This window comes from Cervus canadensis, chromosome 5 (genome assembly GCF_019320065.1).
Source record: "Cervus canadensis isolate Bull #8, Minnesota chromosome 5, ASM1932006v1, whole genome shotgun sequence".
Lineage (NCBI taxonomy): Eukaryota > Metazoa > Chordata > Mammalia > Artiodactyla > Cervidae > Cervus > Cervus canadensis.
Window position 1 is genome coordinate 57,813,407 of NC_057390.1, and position 19,832 is coordinate 57,833,238.

At 40.4% G+C, this 19,832-nt stretch overlaps 1 protein-coding gene across 7 annotated transcripts in view; it reads left to right on the forward strand.

The window, feature by feature from the left end:
- Positions 1-19,832, forward strand: part of EHBP1 (EH domain binding protein 1) — a 427,094-nt gene that overhangs the window by 85,398 nt on the left and 321,864 nt on the right. For 3 of the 7 annotated variants that reach the window (XM_043468857.1, XM_043468863.1, XM_043468864.1), the window contains exons 1-2: positions 2,636-2,980; positions 3,809-4,212. In XM_043468857.1, the coding sequence (XP_043324792.1) occupies positions 4,109-4,212 (104 nt within the window). In that variant the 5' untranslated portion in view covers positions 2,636-2,980; positions 3,809-4,108. Of the gene's footprint in view, positions 1-2,635; positions 2,981-3,808; positions 4,213-19,832 lie in introns of those variants that run through there. The other 4 variants (XM_043468861.1, XM_043468860.1, XM_043468859.1 and 1 more) reach the window with 3 other exon arrangements.

Genomic DNA, 19,832 nt, shown 5'->3' on the forward strand with positions numbered 1-19,832 from the left:
TAATTTCCTGCATGTATATTGAACATCTGTTTCTGAAAATTCTTTGAGAGCAGGGACTATACCTTTTATGTGCCATTAATAACATTTCATGCGATCAATACTCAGTTGGTACTCCCTATCAGCTAAGTGGATAGAAAGATCTTAAAATATTCTATATTTAAGGTTCTCCAATAAATTTAGTTAGCAAACAGGTTATTAAAAAAAAAAAGTCATGAGGGAAGAAGTAGCTATTCTGTGGGGTCTCCAGGAGCCTATGAACTTGAGCTTAGCAACAGGGTTAAGGTCTGTTTTTAATTCCTCCATTTCTAAACTTGGGCTCTTCTTAGCTACTTTTGCAGCTAGGATGAAAAAGAAGAGTTTACATCCAAGAGAAATACTTCCCCTGAAAAGAAGAACTATCATTTAAGAAACTCTTTCTTAGTTTCTTGAAGTTTTCCACAACTTGAGAAAGATTCCCTAGGGTCCTACACACTCCTTCTCCTTCTTTTTTTAAAAATAGTTTGTGTGTGTGTGCTTGTTTTTCTTCCGGATCAAACCTGTGCTGCTTGCATTGGCAGTATGGAGTCTTAACCACTAGACCACCAGGGAAGTCCCCTCTTCCTTTTTAGGAAGGGAAAGAGTATTAAAAGAAATCAGAATAACCACATGAGAAAGTCTGTGAATTTCTGAAGAATAATAATAAAAAATAGGATGCAAACCCCACTTGATTATCATGTGGGTTGTTCCTGAAGGACACCACAGATTAAAATAGGTTATGACCATTTCTATAAATTAGCCATTAAAAAATCCATACACTTAGAGTCTGTTAATGATGCAGAATATATCACTATATGAGATCATAATAGATGTAGGTTACAGTGACTTAGTAAGCCACTCAGGAAGGACAGGAGAGAACTTTAAGATGTACACAAAATCAGAATCAATATAATTATTATGGTTATCTTTCCTATTTTAAAATTAAGACTATAGCAAAATAAGTGATATCTATGCCCTTTTCTGTAAAATGTGCACTGTGTTCTTGTAATATTATTAGATCACTTTCTTTATTGCAAATGGAAATGGAATTAGATACTGGATTCAAGCCTTCTATGTCTCCCAATCGATGCTGATTCTTCAGTCTCTCCTTTCTCTTGCCTCCCCGTGGCTACAGATGAGCTCAACTCTCACCCATCACTGCCCTCTTTCCTGACCTTAAAAGAATCCTTCCCTAGATGGTAACACCTTTCAAGCTGTTTTGTCCACACATCCTGATCTCTATCCTTAGTAAGATTAAGAATGTGCTCTAATTATTTCCTGGACTCATCTTGCTTGTTTTCTCTTCATGAGTCAGTTTCCCTCTTTTTCTCAATTGACCCATTGCTTCTAGGGTGCTGCTACTTCTCTGACCATTCCCTCCTGTCTCCTTCCCACCTTACTTCTTCCTCAAATGCTGAGATTTCCCCCAAAGTTCACTCTTTGTCTTCTTTCTCTAAACCGGAGGTCTGTGGACTACCTAAAATTGAAAGCAAATTTTTGTCTTAGGATAGGACCTATTTCTCCTCGGTAAAATATCTATACCTTTCATCACCGTTCTCAGAAGGGTCCTTGGCTCCTTTAACAAGGTTAAGTGCCCCTGCCCGCACACTCTTCTTAGGTTATTTCATCCTCCCCTTTGCCCATAACCACTCTTTTTATATGCTAACCCTCCGAAATTCATCTATAAGAGAGAGAGAAAAAGATCGATAGCGAAGAAGAGAAACTAGGATTCATAAAAACGTTTAAGAATTATAACAAGAAGAAATCGCAATATGAACATTTTATGTCCCTGGTGGCTCAGAGTGTAAAGCGTCTCCCTGCAATGCGGGAGACCCGGGTTTGATCCCTGGGTCGGGAAGATCCCCTGGAAAAGGAAATGGCAACCCACTCCAGTATTCTTGCCTGGAGAATCCCATGGACGGAGGAGCCTGGTAGGCTACAGTCTACCGAGTCGCAAAGAGTCGGACACGACTGAGCTACCTCACTTTTGGTTATTGAATCTGGTTCATTAAGGACCAGCAGATCTAATGTTTGGTAGGGGCTTGGCCAGGTCATTACAGTTGGTCAGAGGAAAAATCCCAGGAGGTTAAACCAAGGCTCTGTGCGCAAACACCCTAGCAGCTAGTGGCAGAGAGGGCACACCCAACTCCTAGGGTGGGGATAGGAGAGAACTGGACGAGAAAACCACAGCAGCTCCACAGCTCACAGCTGCAGAGAAGCCAGTCCCGGGCTCTGCTCTGACTCCAGCTATAAACCCCGCCCAGCACCTTTGACCGACATCCACCTTCAGCAACCACCTTCCAGATCACTATAAACACTCTTCACTCCTCCCACCTAGCTCTTCCCTCTTGAAGCCAATCAGAGGAATGGGAGGGATTGTCCGTAGAGGGTTCCAATTTTTTTTTTTTTTTTAAAAGAAGGGTAGATTGTACGCCGCGTTCCGCCTGGCGGAAAAACACCTCCAGAACTAGGGGAGGGTGGAGCTCTGTGATGGGCACCCTGCTCGGCCAATGAGGCGCCCCTGCCCCTCAAAGGCCCGGTCGCCGAGGTGGGCGGGGCAAGCGCGGGACCCAGCCAATGGCGGCGGGGCGGACGGAGGTTGAGCCGCCGTGGGTAGGGTTAGTGTGAGAGGTGCGGCGGGGGAGGTAATGATGATGGTGGCGGAGGAGAAAGGCGGGGGAGGGGGTGCTGGGCGCTGAGCGGCGGCTCTGGCAGGGTTTTGTAGGGTGGGGGACGGTCGCGGGGCTACTGCGTCCGGGAGGGGGCGGGCGTGAGGCGCGCTGTCCGCCTGAGGGGCTGCAGACCCCGGCTCCCGGGAGCGCCGCTGCTGGCTCGGCTGTTCCATGTGGCTCCGGCGGGGATGGAGGACTCGGTGGCGGCGGCGGCGGCTTCTGCTGCGGCGGCGACGGAGGAGCGGCGCTGAGGAGGGAACCGGGCCAGACTCAGCCCGACAGCGGGATTAGAGGTGTGAGGAGGGGGCGGGAGTGGACGTGCTGCGGGGCCGGGGCTCGGGTACCGGGCTGGGGGGTCTTCTGGCATCGCCTGGGTGACAGAGACTGCGGGCGAGCCACCGCCTGCCTCCGCTGGGGGCAGGGGTCTGGGCTGTGTGCGGGAGGAGAGGAGGCTCCGGCGGACTCTTCCCTGAGGATGGGGGAGGGAGGCACCGCACCGTGCACTTGCCCCTTTGGTCATTGCTTCACGCCCAGGCAGGAGTTTCCATTTCCCTCCGGTTGGCAGCGAAGGTGAATGAGAGCCCAAGTGGCCAGGAGCCGGGACACTGCCCTCTCTCTGTCTTGAGATTTCCCTCCACTCCTCTTTTCCCATCCGTTTCCCCCTCCGACTCAGCAGCAGCATTCGTCCCCGCTCCTTAATTTGCTCCACGCACTTATTTTAGGACTTAGAGCTATTAATTATCACCTGAAAAATAAAGTTTATTTTAAAATACTCCACTCCTTCCTCTGACTGGCGGTGGACATTAAGCAGCATCTCTAGACTTTCCCGCTCTGCTCGCCCTTCTGTGATGCTAGGAGGAGGTAGGGCCCCGGCTTTTGCCTCTCAATTGTTGATGCTGATTACCTGATGTGTTGCTCCACGTCTGTGGTGTGAGTTGCAATTTCTTCCTTGGTATCTTGCATCCTTGACGTTACTGGCTTTTGAGGTTAGTGTTTTGTTTCATTGTTTGAAAAACATGCTGGAGAACTGGGGTCGTCTGTTGCAGTGTTATCTGACGTGGGTGGTTAGTTGCTTCTTATGCTTCTCTTCTCATATTTTTTCTCTTTGTTTTGCTTTTCAGTCCTCCAGAATACATAGCATATAGACCCGAGGTGGAATGGTGATGTCTCCATGAGGGAACCTCCTCTCACTCATCCTGTCATGTGTGTGATGCTCTTCTTGACTGGGCCATTCATCTAGGATGGGATTTACCCTGTGAAACAGGAAGAAGACTTTATGGACCCCAAACATCATTTCAAGTTGTAGTTGAGTTTTTTAAAGTACAGACATACATGCAAAGCCCCTTTGCTTTGGACCTTCTGCTTTGTTAAAGCTGCTGTGTTGCTCACCCAGAACTGCTCCACTGTTTTGACTGATCATCATGGCTTCAGTTTGGAAGAGACTACAGCGTGTGGGAAAACACGCATCCAAGTTCCAGTTTGTGGCCTCCTACCAGGAACTGATGGTTGAATGTACCAAGAAATGGTAAGAGTGCCTGGGTGTAGAGTTTGTTGTACTGTGGCCTAAACCCTGCTGCTTCTGACAGCGGATTTACCTTTCTGCAGTGCACAAGTGTGTAAAAGCTGGGCGGGGTGCAGATGACTCTCACAAGTACTATGGTGTGCGCTGTTGCTGCTGGTACCATTCCTGTGGGTTTTAATTACTGCACTTCAGTGTGGCTCAGAGGACTGTTACTATGAGAGCACACCAAGTACAGCAGACTTGGTCTTGAGGTCTTGCCTCATTAGTGTTAGGATAACTTTGATTTTTGTAATTTTAAGGAGATGTGAAAATGCCTATTGAAATATTGTAAACATATGTATATATTTTGATTAACACGTATGTCTATGTTTCAATAGAGTTTTAATACAGAAATCTATTCTTGTAGGGTGGTGCTGGTCTGTTTTTTTTCTTTTGCTTAAAATAAAGAATTTTTCATTATCTGATTAATAGAATGCCAGTCCACACAACCTTAGAAATTCTTTTGTTATATGCTTAGTCAGGCAACTGTATTTTATTTTAATTGCCTAATGAGATACATTTCTTGTCCAGACTTAAGGAAGCAATTAGTAGTGCTGGTCTATGATTTGCTGCTTTCCACTTGAGCAAAGTAAATTTAGGGCTTTCTTTTCACTGCCCTGAATGATAAGCAAGAAGAATTCTTATTGGGCTTCCCTTGTAGCTCAGCTGGTAAAGAATCTCCCTACAATGCAGGAGACCTGGGTTCAATCCTTGGGTCAGGAAAATCCCCTGGAGAAGGAAATGGCAACTCACTCCAGTATTCTTGCCTAGAATCCGATGGACAGAGGAGCGTGGCAGGCTATAGTCCATGGGGTTGCAAGAGTCGGACACGACTTAGCAACTAAACTACTACTATTCTTATTAGAGGAAAAAAGTTAATCTTAAGAAAATGGTACTTTGGGTTTTGATTTATTGCGGTGATTAAGCAGTATTACTGCAAAAATAAGTCCATTTCATTATTCACACAGACTGTAATCTCATGTCTGTATTAATCTCTCTTTTTATAAGATGAAAAACAACTTGCTCTACTCTAGAACTCTTAAAGCATATCTGAATATTTATTTGGAAATTAGTTTCCAAATGCTTTTCTCTTAAACTTGTTAGAATGTTATTTTATGTGCAACTCAAGAAGTGCATGTATTGATTACATACTTTATACTAGGCTCTGTAGCTTTAGCGTTGAATATGAAATAATCCCCACCCTCAAGGAGTTCACTCTTAAGGAGTCTAGGGCAATGACAGGTCATGTAAATGAAGTCTCTGTGATAGGTGCAATAATATAAATATGTATGATGTAGGGATCTTAATCTATCTCCATCCCCTAACAGATGTTCTTGGGGACAGGTTATTTACTCCTCTGAGATAATTTTCATGTTGAGAAAGGTAATAATGGTATTACTTCACAGAAAGGGTTATTGTGGGGGAAAAAAAAGGGTTATTGTGAAGATTAAATGAGTTAAGACATGTAAAATGCTTGGAACAATGTCAGGCACATAGTAAATGCTCAACAAATGCCGTTTTTACTTACAAAGTTAGCAGAGAAGGAAATAACTCTTTAAGGGTAGGGTAGGTATGGGATGACTTTCTGGGAACCGAGCTGAGTTTTGAAAGGTTCATCATAATTGGCCAGGAAGCTAAAGGGGAAGAAATGAAGGATATTCTAGACGAAACAACTGCTTATGCAAAAGCATGGATGTGTGTGGTATGCCGGAAGTTCATGCAGTGTAACTGGATAATGATGGGCCTTAAAGTGGGAGGAATGCAGTGGACTATGTTGTTTTAGAGGCAGGCAGGAGTGAAGTGCTGTTATACATGCCTTGGACTTTATTCTGTGGGTGATGGAGAGATACTAAAAGGTTTTGAGCGGAAGAGACTTTAGGTTTGAAGAAAAGTGAAAGTGTTAGTCGCTTGGTCCTGTCCGACTCTTTGTGAACCAATGGAGTGAAGCCTGCCAGGCTCCTCTGTCCATGGAATTCTCCAGGCAAGAATACTGGAGTGGGTAGCTGGTCCCTTCTCCAGAGGATATTCCCAACCCAGGGGTCGAACCCGGGTCTCTGTGTTGCAGGTGGATTCTTTACCGTCTGAGTCACCAGGGAACCCTGACCTTAGATTTTTATTCTGGAAAATCATTTGGATGACAGTGTGAAGTAAGGATCATAGTGGAAAGGGTAACTGGAGGCTGTGACGGTAGGGTAGCTATTGCAATAGGTAAGGTGAGAGAAGAGGCTTAGACTAAGGCAGTGGCAGAGAAAGTGGGAGAATAGAGTAGAGTAGAATAGAATAGAGTAGAGACACTTATGCCCCAAAATGGATAATACTTAATGGTCATTTCAGTATGGGTCTGAAAAGGATGGGGACAAGGGAGAGGGAAAGGTCTGGGTTGACACCCGTTTTTGGTTTGGAGGACTAGTGTACTACTAACTCAACTAGGGAATACATGAGGAAGTTCCTGATTACAAGTTATTCTCAACTTGGTCTTATACTGGGGGCATCAACTATAAGATGGTTAAATTTGAATCCCTTTTCTTAAGGGAAATAGAACATATCTGGTGATTCTTTATTTACAACATGAGTTTCTTCCCCACAGTTTGCATCAGTCCTGGGTTTTTATTTTTCCTTGAGAAATATGTATGTTATTGTTAATGTGTCTCAAGGTAAAAGCCAAGAATGAAATTTAACTTGATTATTGATGAATAGATGGCTCAATTACTTTTAGGATTGGACATTATGGTATACCTATTAAATTAGGTCTTTATGATAAGGTCTGGCCTTAACACAAGAAGCATTTGGATATTGTAGAATTTTTAGATGTGTAGTTCTAAATATTTTACATTTCCCCCCATCTCATTTAAAAATACAGTTTAAAGTTTAAAGTTAACAAGGTGACAGTGCCCAAAGAATAATATATTTGTTTGATGTACTGGAATTTTATTTATAAGTGGATCCTTAAATAGAGCTTTAAAATCTTTTCATTATATAAAAATTTGTTGTAATAAGTTTTAGTTAATATTCTTTTTGCTTTACTCTGCATAAGGTCCTTTTGATAAATACAGGTTAGGCCAAATTTCTATACTTAAATCCTGTAGCTCTCTTTTTTTATTTTTCATGCCTCATTTTGATGCTTGCAAGAATTTTTAAGTTACTGAATATGTATGCTGAATTAGAATCTATTTAAAGGACATAAGAATAAAAATAGACTTGGACACATAGTAAGAACATACAGTTTTTCAGTTACATAAACATTTTAGGTATTGTTTTGAGGGTATGGAAAAATAAAAGGAGAGGAAGGAAATTTATAGATGCCAATTGAGTAAAGGGAAAGAGGCTTTGAAGATAAATTGCAGGTGTTGAGAGGATAAGAAAATAGATCTAATATACATTAGAGAAGAAGGAATAAACTATAAAAAGAGCAGCCAGCATTACATTAGGATTGTGCCTTTGTAAGTAAACTATGTATACACGTGCCATACCTTTTAGAACCTTGCTACTCCAAGTGTTTTCTGAGAAACAGGAGAATTTGCAAAGCCTGGGAATGAATCTGTTAGAACTGCTGTCCCTCAGGCCCTGCCCTAGACTTACTGGATCAGAATCTGCATTTTAGTGAGATCCATCCCTTGTCTTCCCTGATAGCTCAGTTGGTAAAGAATCTGCCTGCAATGCAGGAGACCCCAATTTGATTCTTGGGTCGGGAAGATCCCCTGGAGAAGGGATAGGCTACCCACTCCAGTATTCTTGGGCTTCCCTTGTGGTTCAGCTGGTAAAGAATCTACCTGCAATGTGCGAGACCTGGGTTTGATCCTTGGGTTGGGAGGATCCCCTGGAGAAGGGAAAAGCTACCCATTCCAGTATTCTGGCCTGGAGAATTCCATGGACTCTCTAGTCCATGAGGTCGCAGAGTTGGACTTGATGAGCAACTTTCACTTTCTTTATACCATGCATATTAAGGTTTAAGAAACAGTATTTTAAAGTAATATTTTCAGCCTGAGTGCCTATTCATGACTTCAGGATAAAGTATACTGATTTCTGCATGAATTTGAAACTCAAGGGAATGAAGATGAAACTTCCGGATTCAACAAGGGCGTAGTGTGTTGATGGAAGAGGTTAACGGGAATTAGGATATGTTTTCCTAGGAAGAACATGTGTTATTTCTGTGATTAAGGAGAGGAGAAATGTTTTCCATGTTCCCTTGTTATGGCTGTAGGTTATGAACCTGGGCGTGACAGGTAACAGGATGAAGGTAAGGGTTTCAGGAAGCCATCTTTAAGATTTAGGCCATGAGCAAACTCACAGCGTTTTACCCTTGATCAAAGGATGGATTCTATTTAAGGGGTTTGAGGTTTCTGCTTTCTTACACTTTTCTTTTTTGCTGTCTTATAGTATTTTTCATTTGCCCAACGTAGTATGTTTCCTTAGCTCAAGTGTCTAACTTAAAATTCTTTCTTGATGTAGTGGCTCTAGAAGTTAGGTCAGGAACAAAAAGCAGAAAGACTTATTCATCTGAGAGGATACTATACTGTTAAGTCCTGTTCTTCATCACTCCATAACCAGGTAGAGGCTCCAGTAAATTTGAAGATGTTAAGTGTTTATATTCCCCTTCTCTTATTGTTGTCCCCAAGTCATTTAATTATTAATCTCACTTAACTGATGTAGCTGTTGGCAAGTGGTGAGACTGGCCACTAGAGAGGACTCTGGGACAAAGAGACTATGCTGTCTTTCCTCTCAATTTGTTTCTTCTCCTATTTTTCTTTTTAAAAAATATCACCTGCAGGTCTTTAGATTTCTGAGAGAAGTCTTGTATGAGCTCTCAATGGCTATTCAGCTGTTTAAGGAAACTACCTGAAAGTTGGCAAGTTGTGGATATGATCATTTAGTTTGCAGAACTCAATTCTGATAGGAGCTCCCTAATACATGATGAGAACTATTATGAGAATGTATTATATTTTCTGTGTATATCTCTGTATCATCTACATATGTGAACATATTTTACCTGTTTTTATATTTCTTCTATGTGAGTTTTTAAAAAGTATTTAAAGTACCATAAACTTTTCCCCAAAAGGCATACATATGTTGGTTTCTGATTTTTCTGTCATGTAAGAACTCCTTTTTCTTATTTTTAAATATAGTTTTAATTATAATTTATTTTTAAAATAGGTGACACAATCACATGGTTCAGAATTCTAGAGGTACAAAAAGGGGTTTATATCCCTGAAAGTAACCCCTCATTTTCTCCATTATTCCACAAGTTTTCGCACAGCTGTGACCTCAGGTTTTGAAAAGTGAAAAAGTAGCTTTTTCCAGAGCTTAAGTGTGTGACGCTCGCCTGTTGGATAAAATATGAACTCCTTAATCTGATGTTCCAGGCCCTCTGTAACTGATCCCAAGTTAGTTTTCCATTTGGACATTAGAATGCTACATGCACTGTGAATATTAGCTTGAGTTTATGAAGGCCAAGTTACATTAATAAGTACTTATTCAAATCCACTTCTTTGGGTGAATGAAGCAAGCATTTCTCTGTTGCTCTAATGGAATGAATTAGAGGAACATCTGCCTTGCTATAAAGAACCAACTTTTGAAATACATTTAAAAATAATAATAATTGAGAACAAGCTTGGTGTGTTTTAGAAGTATCTGGAAGGTTGGTGTGTCTGCAGCACAGTAGAGCAAGGGGTAAAATGGTAACAGGTGAGGTTTGAGTAGGTAGGGGTTAGATCACATATGGTCTTGAGGTCACGGTAAGGCTTTTGGATTTTAAGTGTGATAGGAAGCCATTGGAGAGGTTTGAGCGGGAAAGTAATATGATTTACATTTTAAAAAGATTATTCTGGATACTTTGTGAAATATGAACTGTTCTGAGTAAAAACAGAAGCTAAGATGCTATTGTAGCAGTCCAAGTAGCAGAGGTCATGGTGGAGGTGGTGAGAAATGACTGGATGTATGTTGGTAACATACACATGCTCCTACCACACATTATTGAGGTATAACTTACACTTTTACATAAATAAGATGCATCTATTTAAAGTATAGTGCAATAAGTTTTGACAACAGTATAAACCCATGTGACTAGAAATAAATTTCTTGAAGGTGTAGTTGACAGGAGTTAATGATGGATTAGATATGTAAAGTGAGAGATCACTAATGACTACGGTTTTGGCCTGAGCAACCAGGTGAATGTAATACTAATTACAGGAATGGGGAACACCCAGGAGGAGAAAGTTTGTGAAGGGGAAATCAAGAATTGTCTTTGCTTTCTTAAAGCTTGGGACATCCAGCTGGAGATCTTAATTAGACAGTTAATTTAAGAATCTTGAGCTCAGGGGAGAGAAGAGGTCAGTCTCTCATAGTTTACAGATAGAATTTATAACTAAAGGGCTATAGGCAATTTTCTGTGGTGCTCATAGAGATTAAGAGAACTGAGGTCTGAGCCTTGGGACATTTCAACATATAGAGGGGAGGAAGAGGAAGAACCAGCAAAGGAGATTAAAAACAATCAGTAGTGAGGTAGGAGAGAAATTTGGAATGTGTGCTTTCCAAGGAATGAAGTATAAAATGTATCAGGAGAAGATTGGTTCACCGTGTCAAATACATTTGAGAGGTTGAGCAAGATGACCACTGGATTTGCAAGTTGGAAAGAGTTGATGACATTGAGGAATGGTTTGGGTCTTCCCTGTTAGCTCAGCTGGTGAAGAATCCGCCTGCAATGCAGGAGACCCCAGTTCGATTCCTGGGCCAGAAAGATTCACTAGAGAAGGGATAAGCTACCCACTCCAGTATTCTTGGGCTTCCCTTTTGGTTCAGCTGGTAAAGAATCCACCTGCAATGTGAGAGACCTGGGTTTGATCCCTGGGTTGGGAAGATCCCCTGGAGAAGGGAAAGGCTACCTACTCCAGAATCCTGGCCTGGAGAATTCCATGGACTTTCTAGTCCATGGGGTCACAAAGAGTCGGACACAACTGAGCGACTTTCACTTCACTTTGGGTGGAATGATGGGGATGACAGCATAATTAAATTGAGTTAGAGAAAAAGAGGTGGATACAGAGTCAGTAGAGATAATTTTGTTGGAAAATTTTGCTACAAAATGGAGAACTGGAGTACCTGGAGAGGGACAAGAGGTCAGGGTGTACCTTTCACATGGAAGATATTGCAGCATGTTTTAATGCTGATGGAAATGGTTGGTAAAGAAGGAAAAACTGATGATGTGCTGGGAGAGGAACTAACTTCAGGAGAAAGAGAGAAAGGGAACAGGATCCAGCACACAAATGGAAAGGCTGAACTTAAAGTAGTGCGTGTGTCAGTTGCTCAGTCGTGTCTGTCTCTTTGCAACCCCATGGACTGTAGCCTGCCAGGCTCCTCTGTCCATAGAATTCTCCAGGCAAGAATACTCGAGTGGGTTGCCATTTCCGTCTCCAGAGGATCTTCCCGACTCAGGGATTGAACCGGGGTCTCCTGCATTACAGGCAGATACTTTACAGTCTGAGCTACAGAGAAGCCCTGAATTTAAGTAGAATCAGGGACAATTCATTGTTATAAGGAGGGAAGCAGACATGGATGAGAAGCATTTAGGTTGGTAGATTTGGTGGGGGAGGATGTAGGTGTTCTGTTCTGTTGGCTTTTGTTTTTGTAGGGAAATAATATTAGGGGTCATCATCCAAGGGGGAGGTAACAGAAAGTTATTGAAGGATTGACAGGAGAGGAGGTCTGAAATTGTTAAAACAAGAATGAATTGAGTAGGGAAATGTTGAAGGATTACTAGGTAGTGCTGAGGATGTTCTTAACATTGTGGTCATTACTTTAAAGTGAATGCACCAGCAAGTTTGCATATTTTACTTCAGTTATGTTATGTTCAGTGCTTGGATGCAGGCATGGAATAGGCAGACTTGGATTTAACCAGGAATGGGTTATATCCGAAATACATAACAGAGGAAAAGAAGGGCAAGGAAATTGGGAGTGAATGCATGAGGAGTGGTTATAGTGATGAACCATGAAGTATAGGATAGAAGAGGGGGAAAATAAGGACATAAGAGATAGGCTGGTTAACAGAAAAGTGAAGAGGATAAAAACTGTGAGATGTTAAAAAGATTCAATAGTTGTTGGGATTGGGATACCAGAGTGAATGAGCTGGAAAACTGGGAGGTAAGAGAGTGAGATGCTTGATTTTGGAGGATGTGGTTAACAGTAATGACAATATATAGGTAGTGGTCACCTTGTGTATTAGTTAAAAAAATAAACACACAACTTAAGTGTGTTTTTAATTAATATGCTTTATATGTTAAATATGAGTATACCTTAATTTCTCTTCTTTCTTTAAAATAAATTTAAGTAAAATAGGTCATCTTTTTGTATCAATACCCTTGGGGGGCTTTCATTCCTCTTTGAAGACTTGTAACTGTTAGGTTGTGACCATAGCAGTTGGTGGTTGAGATGGAATGGAGGAAAAGAATTTTAGCAGTGAAGAGAGCAATTAGGGAATTTAGAGGCTAAGGGACAAATTGTCTATGTGGCTCTTGAAATTGCTGAGACGCTGAGAATAATTGGAAGAGAAGTGGTTAAGACAGGGAGTCAAGTGCTAAAATCTTAGTGAATGAGAGAGAGGTGGGGCAAAAAGTTTTAATTTTTGAAACTTTCTATGACAAGTTTATGTGAATTTTAAACCTTATTCTTTGAAACAAAATAACAGTCTTCTTTTCCACTTGATGAATTGTCAGAGGTAGATGTAATTTTGTTGTTTAGTCACTAAGTTGTGTTTGACTCTTTTGAGACCCCATGGACCGTAGCCCCTCCAGGTTCTTTCCTCCACGGGATTCTCCAGGCTAGAACACTGGGGTTGCCATTCCCTTCTCCAGGGAATCTTCTCTACCCAGGGATTAAAACCCGCTTCTCCTGCATTGGCAAGTGGATTCTTTACTAGTGAGCAACCTGGGAAACCCAGATGTAATCTTAATAGAGAATAAGTTGAGTTGTTACTTTGTTAGTAATTTTATTTTAGTGTTTCATGGACTGATTTTTTTTGTAATTGGAATTATTATGTGTAGTATTTTATTGAGATTGTAAATGCTTATTTTATGTGAAGTTCAGTTGTACAAAACTCAATTGTGATGGTTTAAGGAAAATAGTGGACTGTCTTTATGCCATAGTTGGATATTGTAGTGCTTACGTCACAGTTGTCTTTACACCAGACTCAGTATGCATCTAAGTCATTGGCTACTTTGGCCTCACCCAAGTTGCCTCTTTCATAAATAAAGTTTTATTAGAATATGGCCATGTCCATTTGTTTATTATCTATGGCTGCTGTCATACTAAATGGCAGAGTTGAGTAGTTGTTACATAGACTGGTTCACTGCAGTTGGAAATGTTTATTATCTGGTCCTTTAATAAAGTTTATTAACTTCTGCTCTAAATCATTGGAGTTACTTACAGCTAATGTTTGTGGAATCTAGAGTCTAGTGGAGAAGGCAATGGCAACCCACTCCAGCACTCTTGCCTGGAAAATCCCATGGACAGAGGATCCTGGTAGGCTGCAGTCCATGGGGTAGCTAGGAGTTGGACATGACTGAGTGGCTTCAGTTTCACTTTTCACTTTCATTCATTGGAGAAGGAAATGGCAACCCACTCCAGTGTTCTTGCTTGGAGAATCCCAAGGATGGAGGAGCCTGGTGGGCTGCCATCTGTGGGGTCACACAGAGTCGGACACGACTGAAGCGACTTAGCAGCAGCAGCGACAGAGTCTAGTACCTTTTCGTTTTCTCTCTGCCCAACCTCCAAACTATTAATTTAATCTTACTATAGTCTTGACTGTATAAGCAATAGAGAGCCCACTGTGCCTGCTCTCTAGCCCCATGGAAGAAACTTTAAAATAGCTTTGAGGAGCATTCAGATCTGTGTATGGATAAAAAACGTGTGTTTTCTGGCTGTGTGGCCTTGGACAAATTACTTAATCTCTTAGTAACTCATCTGTAACATGGTAATGGTAATAACAGGGCTTCCAGCATAGAGTTGTTTTGATGATTAAATGAGATAATACTTGTAAAGTGGTTAGAACAGTGCCTGACATACAGTAAGCACTCAGTAAATGTTGCCTATTGTCTTTATCCAATTATTTAAGCAATACATGGTGAAAAGAACCAGCTAGAGAAAACGAGTAGGGTAATCGAGAAGAAGACTGAAAGTATGACTTGAAGATTTAAGAGTGTTTGAGGAAGATGAACTAGCACAGAAGCTAGAGTGACCTGAGAGATGTAAACCAAGGAGCATGATAGCAGAAGCACTGTGCTGAAATGAACTATGTTCTGACAATATTTGGCTCTTAGGGGAAAGGAGCTACATATTTTTCCTTCTGGAGCAAAATGGGTTCATATAGTTTTATAACTTTCTTTTTTTTTTTGATAATCAGTTAAAGTAAGTGATTTTTGGCTAAAGAACATGGCTAAGGAAACTTAGTTCCTCCAGAGTAGAATTAACTTGCCAGCATATGTGTGTGTGTGTGTGTGTCTGTCTGTCCATGATAGTGACTATTCACAATATTTAGGATATATTTCTTTATGACAATTTTCTTTAAATTTTTTTTCTCTACCATCACTTTTATAATGACCTCATGGAATAAATTGTGTCTTTTGGTAGTATGTTTTTAAAATGAATTTTAAGGGATTATGTGAAGATGTTCTGCACTTATGATTTAGTTTAGTTTCACACTAGTTTTGTAATTGGATGCTCAGGGAACTTAAAATTAGGCATTTCCAGAAATGTGCTATTGGTGCATCAGTGTGTTCTAATTTTGTGGAAAATTTCAACAAAAGAGTCACTGAAGTAGTTCACTGCATGTTGTAAAAATAGTCCAGTGTGCCAAAGGAAAAAATGTACAAGCGTTTTTAACTGAATGTTCAGTAGAGATGTTCATATTCTGCTTATTTTTTAAAAGGAGTGGAACTGAGTTTGTGAAATGGGGACAGTAAAATTACTGCAGAATGCCATACATGTGTGTCTTCTTTTTCACTCTTATAGTGATATTTTTAGCCAGCCTTGCTAATAGACACCTAAAAAACTTCTTTGGTAAGTTTGATCTATTAAAAAGTTTCGTGATGTTATTAATCCTGTTGTTGTTATTATTGAAATGCTTCTTGAAAAACACTTCTAAAAATTGGCTTTATTGCCTCAATAACAACAACAACAAAAGATTGACTTTAATACAAAGAGTTTATCACGTAAAAGTTGATATTCTGACAATATCCAAAAGAGTTTGTTGACTAATTTAGTGTTGTAGTTGGAACAGAGGTAGTCTTAGAGGAGCAGAGAGTACATGTTACTAGGCACTTAGGAGGAGTTACCACTGGACACTGGACTTAGTTCTGAGTTTACTGTCAGCTGTGGCAAAAAGGGAAGCATATTGGCTCACTGAGTATTGCTTCTGGCTAAAGAAGACACTCAAATCATTTGTAGAGACTTTTGTTGTTGTTGTTCAGTTACTACATTGTATCCAACTCTTTGCAACCCCATGGACTGCTGTACACCAGGCTTCCTTGTCCTTCACTGTCTCCTGGAGTTTGCTCAAATTCATGCCCATTGAGTTGGTGATGCTGTCTAACCATCTCATCCTGTGCTGCTCTCTTCTTCTTTTGCCTTCAGTCTTTCCCAGCATTGGGGTCTTTTCCAGTGAGTTGGCTCTTTGTATCAGGTGGCCAAAATATTGGAGTTTCAGCTTCAGCATCAGTCCTTCCAATGAATATTCAGGACTGACCTCCTCTAGGATTGACTGGCTTAATCTCCTTGCAGTCCAAGGGACTCTCAAGAGTCTTCTCCAACACCACAGTTAAAAAGCATCAATTCTTCCTTGCTAAGCCTTCTTTATGGTCCAGCTCTCATATCCATACATGTCTACTGAAAAAATCATGGCTTTGACCATACAGACCTGTGTCAGCAAAATGTCATCCTTGCTTTTTAATATGCTATCTAGGTTTGTTCTAGCTTTCCTTCCAAGGAGCAAGTGTCTTTTAATTTCATAGCTGCAGTTACCATCTGCAGTGATTTTGGAGCCCCAAGAAAATCTATCCTTGCTTCTAATTTTTCCCAACTATTTCCATGAAGCATGGGACCAGATGCCATAATCTTCCTTTTTTGAATGTTGAGTTTTAAGCCAGCTTTTTCACTGTCCTCTTTCACCCTCATCAAGAAGCTGTGTAGTTCCCTTTCACTTTCTGCCCTTAGAGTGGTATCATCTGCATATCTGAAATTGTTGGTATTTCTCCCAGCAATCTTGATTCCAGCTTGTGATTCATCCAGCCCAGCATTCTGCATATAAGTTGAATAAACAGGGTGACAGTATACAATTTTGACATACTCCTTTCCCAATTTTGAACCAGTCAGTTGTTCTGTGTAAGGTTCTAGCTGTTGCTTCTTGACCTGCATACAGGTTTCTCAGGAGACAGGTAAAGTGGTCTCGTATTCCCATCTCTTTAAGAATTTTCCAGTTTTGCATAGTCAATGAAGCAGAAGTAGATTTTTTTTTTAAATTTCCTTGCTTTCTCTATGATCCAGTGAAGATGTTTCTTAGAACTTAAAGCAGAATTTTTATTATGAAAAAAAAGTATGACATTGAATTAAGTCTCAAACTACAATAGAAAGTCTCAGACTGTTAAATTGGATAATGTTTATAAGGCTTCTTTGTAATGACCCTTTGTGAGAGAATATGGCTGAGCAGCCTTGTTTTCTGATCATCTAGTTTAAATCAAGGATGAACCTCAGAAAATTTAGAAGAATAAATACTTAAGAGAAATAAGTTCTACGTTGTGCCATTCAGAAGCCACTAACCACCTGTGGCTGCTTCCATCTAAATTTAAATTAAATTAAAAATTCAATTCCTCAGTCACATTAGCCACATTTCAAGTGCTCACTGGCCACATGTGGCTAGGGGCTACTACATTGGATAGTGCAAATATGGAAAATTTCGATCATCAAAAAGGATTTTGTTGGACAGGTCTGCTTTAGCCATTTCCTCTCAAAACTGACTGATTTCAGAATTGCTGGAGCACTGTGCAAATACAGAGATTTCTGTGGTCTTTAGACAGTCCTCTAATTCTGTAGGTCTGGAAGAGTGTTGGCAAGTCTGTCATTTTAGAAGTTCCTCAATTGCCTAAGATCAACAAGTCAGGTTTTAGAGCTACCGCGTTTGATTTTTTCTCAGGTATTTGGCAGTTATTAGGTGGCAGTTATTAAGTTGAAAATTTAAGTTGAATATTCTTCCTTTGATTCAGCTGTTTTATAATATGTGTGTGTGTGTGTGTTAAAAATGAGAGCAATGTACTTTAGCTGTGCCACATATAAAGCTGTCAGATTAATAAAACATTTGAACAAGTTCATTGATTCATTAAAAAAAAGACTACATGGTTTGTTCTCTTCCTTACAGACAAGGACTACTGGGGATAGCTAAAGGTAGAATATATTTATTTATTTATTTGACTGTACTGGGTCTTTGGAGAAGGACATGGCAACCCACTCCAGTATTCTAGCCTGGGAAATCCCATGGACAGAAGAGCCTGGTGGACTACAGTCCGTGGGGTCGCAAAGAGTCGGACATGACTGAGTGACTGACACACACACACACACACACACACACACACACGACTGAGTGACTAACACACACACACACACACACACACACACACACACACACTTGGTCTTGGTTGTAGCATATGGGATCTCTAGTTGAGGCATGTGGGGTAGAAGCTTGGGCCCTCTGCATTGGGATCCTGGAGTCTTAGCCACTGGACCACCAGGGACATCCCAAAATGATATTTTTTCTTTTGAAGAAAAGTTTTGATGCTTCTGAAGTACCCGAACTGTTATACTTCGAGGTGCCGTACCTAGAGCTGCTGCCTTTTTCTTTTTTTTTTTTTTTCCCCTCTGTAGTATTCCTTAATTCTCACTTCAGTTTTTCTATTGCCACTGCCTTGGTAACATCCTTGATCATCTTTTACCAGGGTGCATGGTTCTCAAACTGTGCATTGAGAAGCCTCGAAAGCACAGCAGAGAACTCACAGGTATTGCCAAGAGATGCTTAAGAATGTTGAGGGGAAAAAAAAAAAAAAAGAATGTTGAGGGAAATACAGCAACATCTGTTGGAAACCACACAAAGTACTAGCTTGAGGTAGTTCATTTTGAAAATTAGATTTATATATTCCTTTCAGTGTTACCATATTTTTACGAAGCTGAGTTTTTGAGTTTTGTTGTGACAAAAAGCAAGTACCATGTGAAAATTTATGTGAAACGGGAAGAAGGAAGTGTCCAACCTGACTCTAATGTTGTTTGCTGTGCTCAACACAAGTTGTTAGGACATGTATCCTTCTTAAGCTGTTTGGACCTGACTGTTCAAGCAGAATGATTAGGTATTTCTTTTCACCTATGAAAACATTACTGATACAGTAAGGACCTTGTAAACCCGGAAAACTTGGGAACCTCTAATATAGGCTTTTGTGATAGCCCTTAACTCTTTCCTTGCCTCATTTGGTCCTTTGTATTGTTGCCCTTGTTATCCTTCTAAAAGGAACCTTCTAGATTTCCTCTTTGTTTCTAGGATGCTGTTAGGATGATAAGTTTAATCTTTTAGATTCATCTTCATTCTGTTTTACTAGTCTTTTCCAGTCATTTCCCTTAAGCTTCTACAAGCTTGTTTACCAAATGCAAATAGTTTCCCTCAAATGTTATCTTCCATTCTTTGCTCTTCCCCTCCAAAAATCATTAAATGCAAAGAGCAAGTAGTAATACACTCTTATCGCAAACTAACTTAATTGAAATTGAGTTTATTCATGCAATAAGTGGGTTTAGAAATTGAGTTTAATGGTTCAGCTTTAATTCGAAGTGTACTCTAATTTGCAAAATAATCTTTTAAAAATTGGTTACTTCGTTTTTACACTTTTTGTTGAAATTATTTTTGGTTTACAGAAGAGTTTCAAAGATAATATAGAGAGTTCTTGTGTACTTTTTAACTCAGATTCCCTTGAATGAAAATAAACTTTGAGTGAGTAAATAAACTTACCATGGCCATTTATGAAAACTAAGACATTAACATTAGTTTGTACTAATAGGCCAAACTGCATTAACTTGGACTTCACTGGTTTTTCCACTGATAGCCCTTTTCTGTTTGAGGGCACAATCTAGGTTACCACATTGCGTTTTGTTGTCACATCTCCTTCGTCTTCTCCAGTCTTTGACAGTTTACCAATCTTTCCTCGATGATTTTGATGAGTGCTGCTGATTTTGTAGAATGTTTCTCAAGTAGAGTTTGATGTTTCTATAATGATTAGACTGGGGCTATGGATTTGGGGAAGATGTGACCAAGGTGACGTGTCCTCATCACATCATATCAGAGAACACATGATAGATATCAGCATGGCTTATGACTGTTGATGTTCACCTTGATGACTTAGTTAAGGTGGGGTCAGACGGATTTCTCCACTGTTGTTACTGTCCCTGTCCATTCTCCCCATACTCAGTACTCCACACCCTCCTTACTCTGTTTACTAGCTACCAGTCACGAAGTCCAACATACACATGGGCTGGAGAATTAAGTTCTAGTTCTTGGAAGGAGGGGTGTCAAA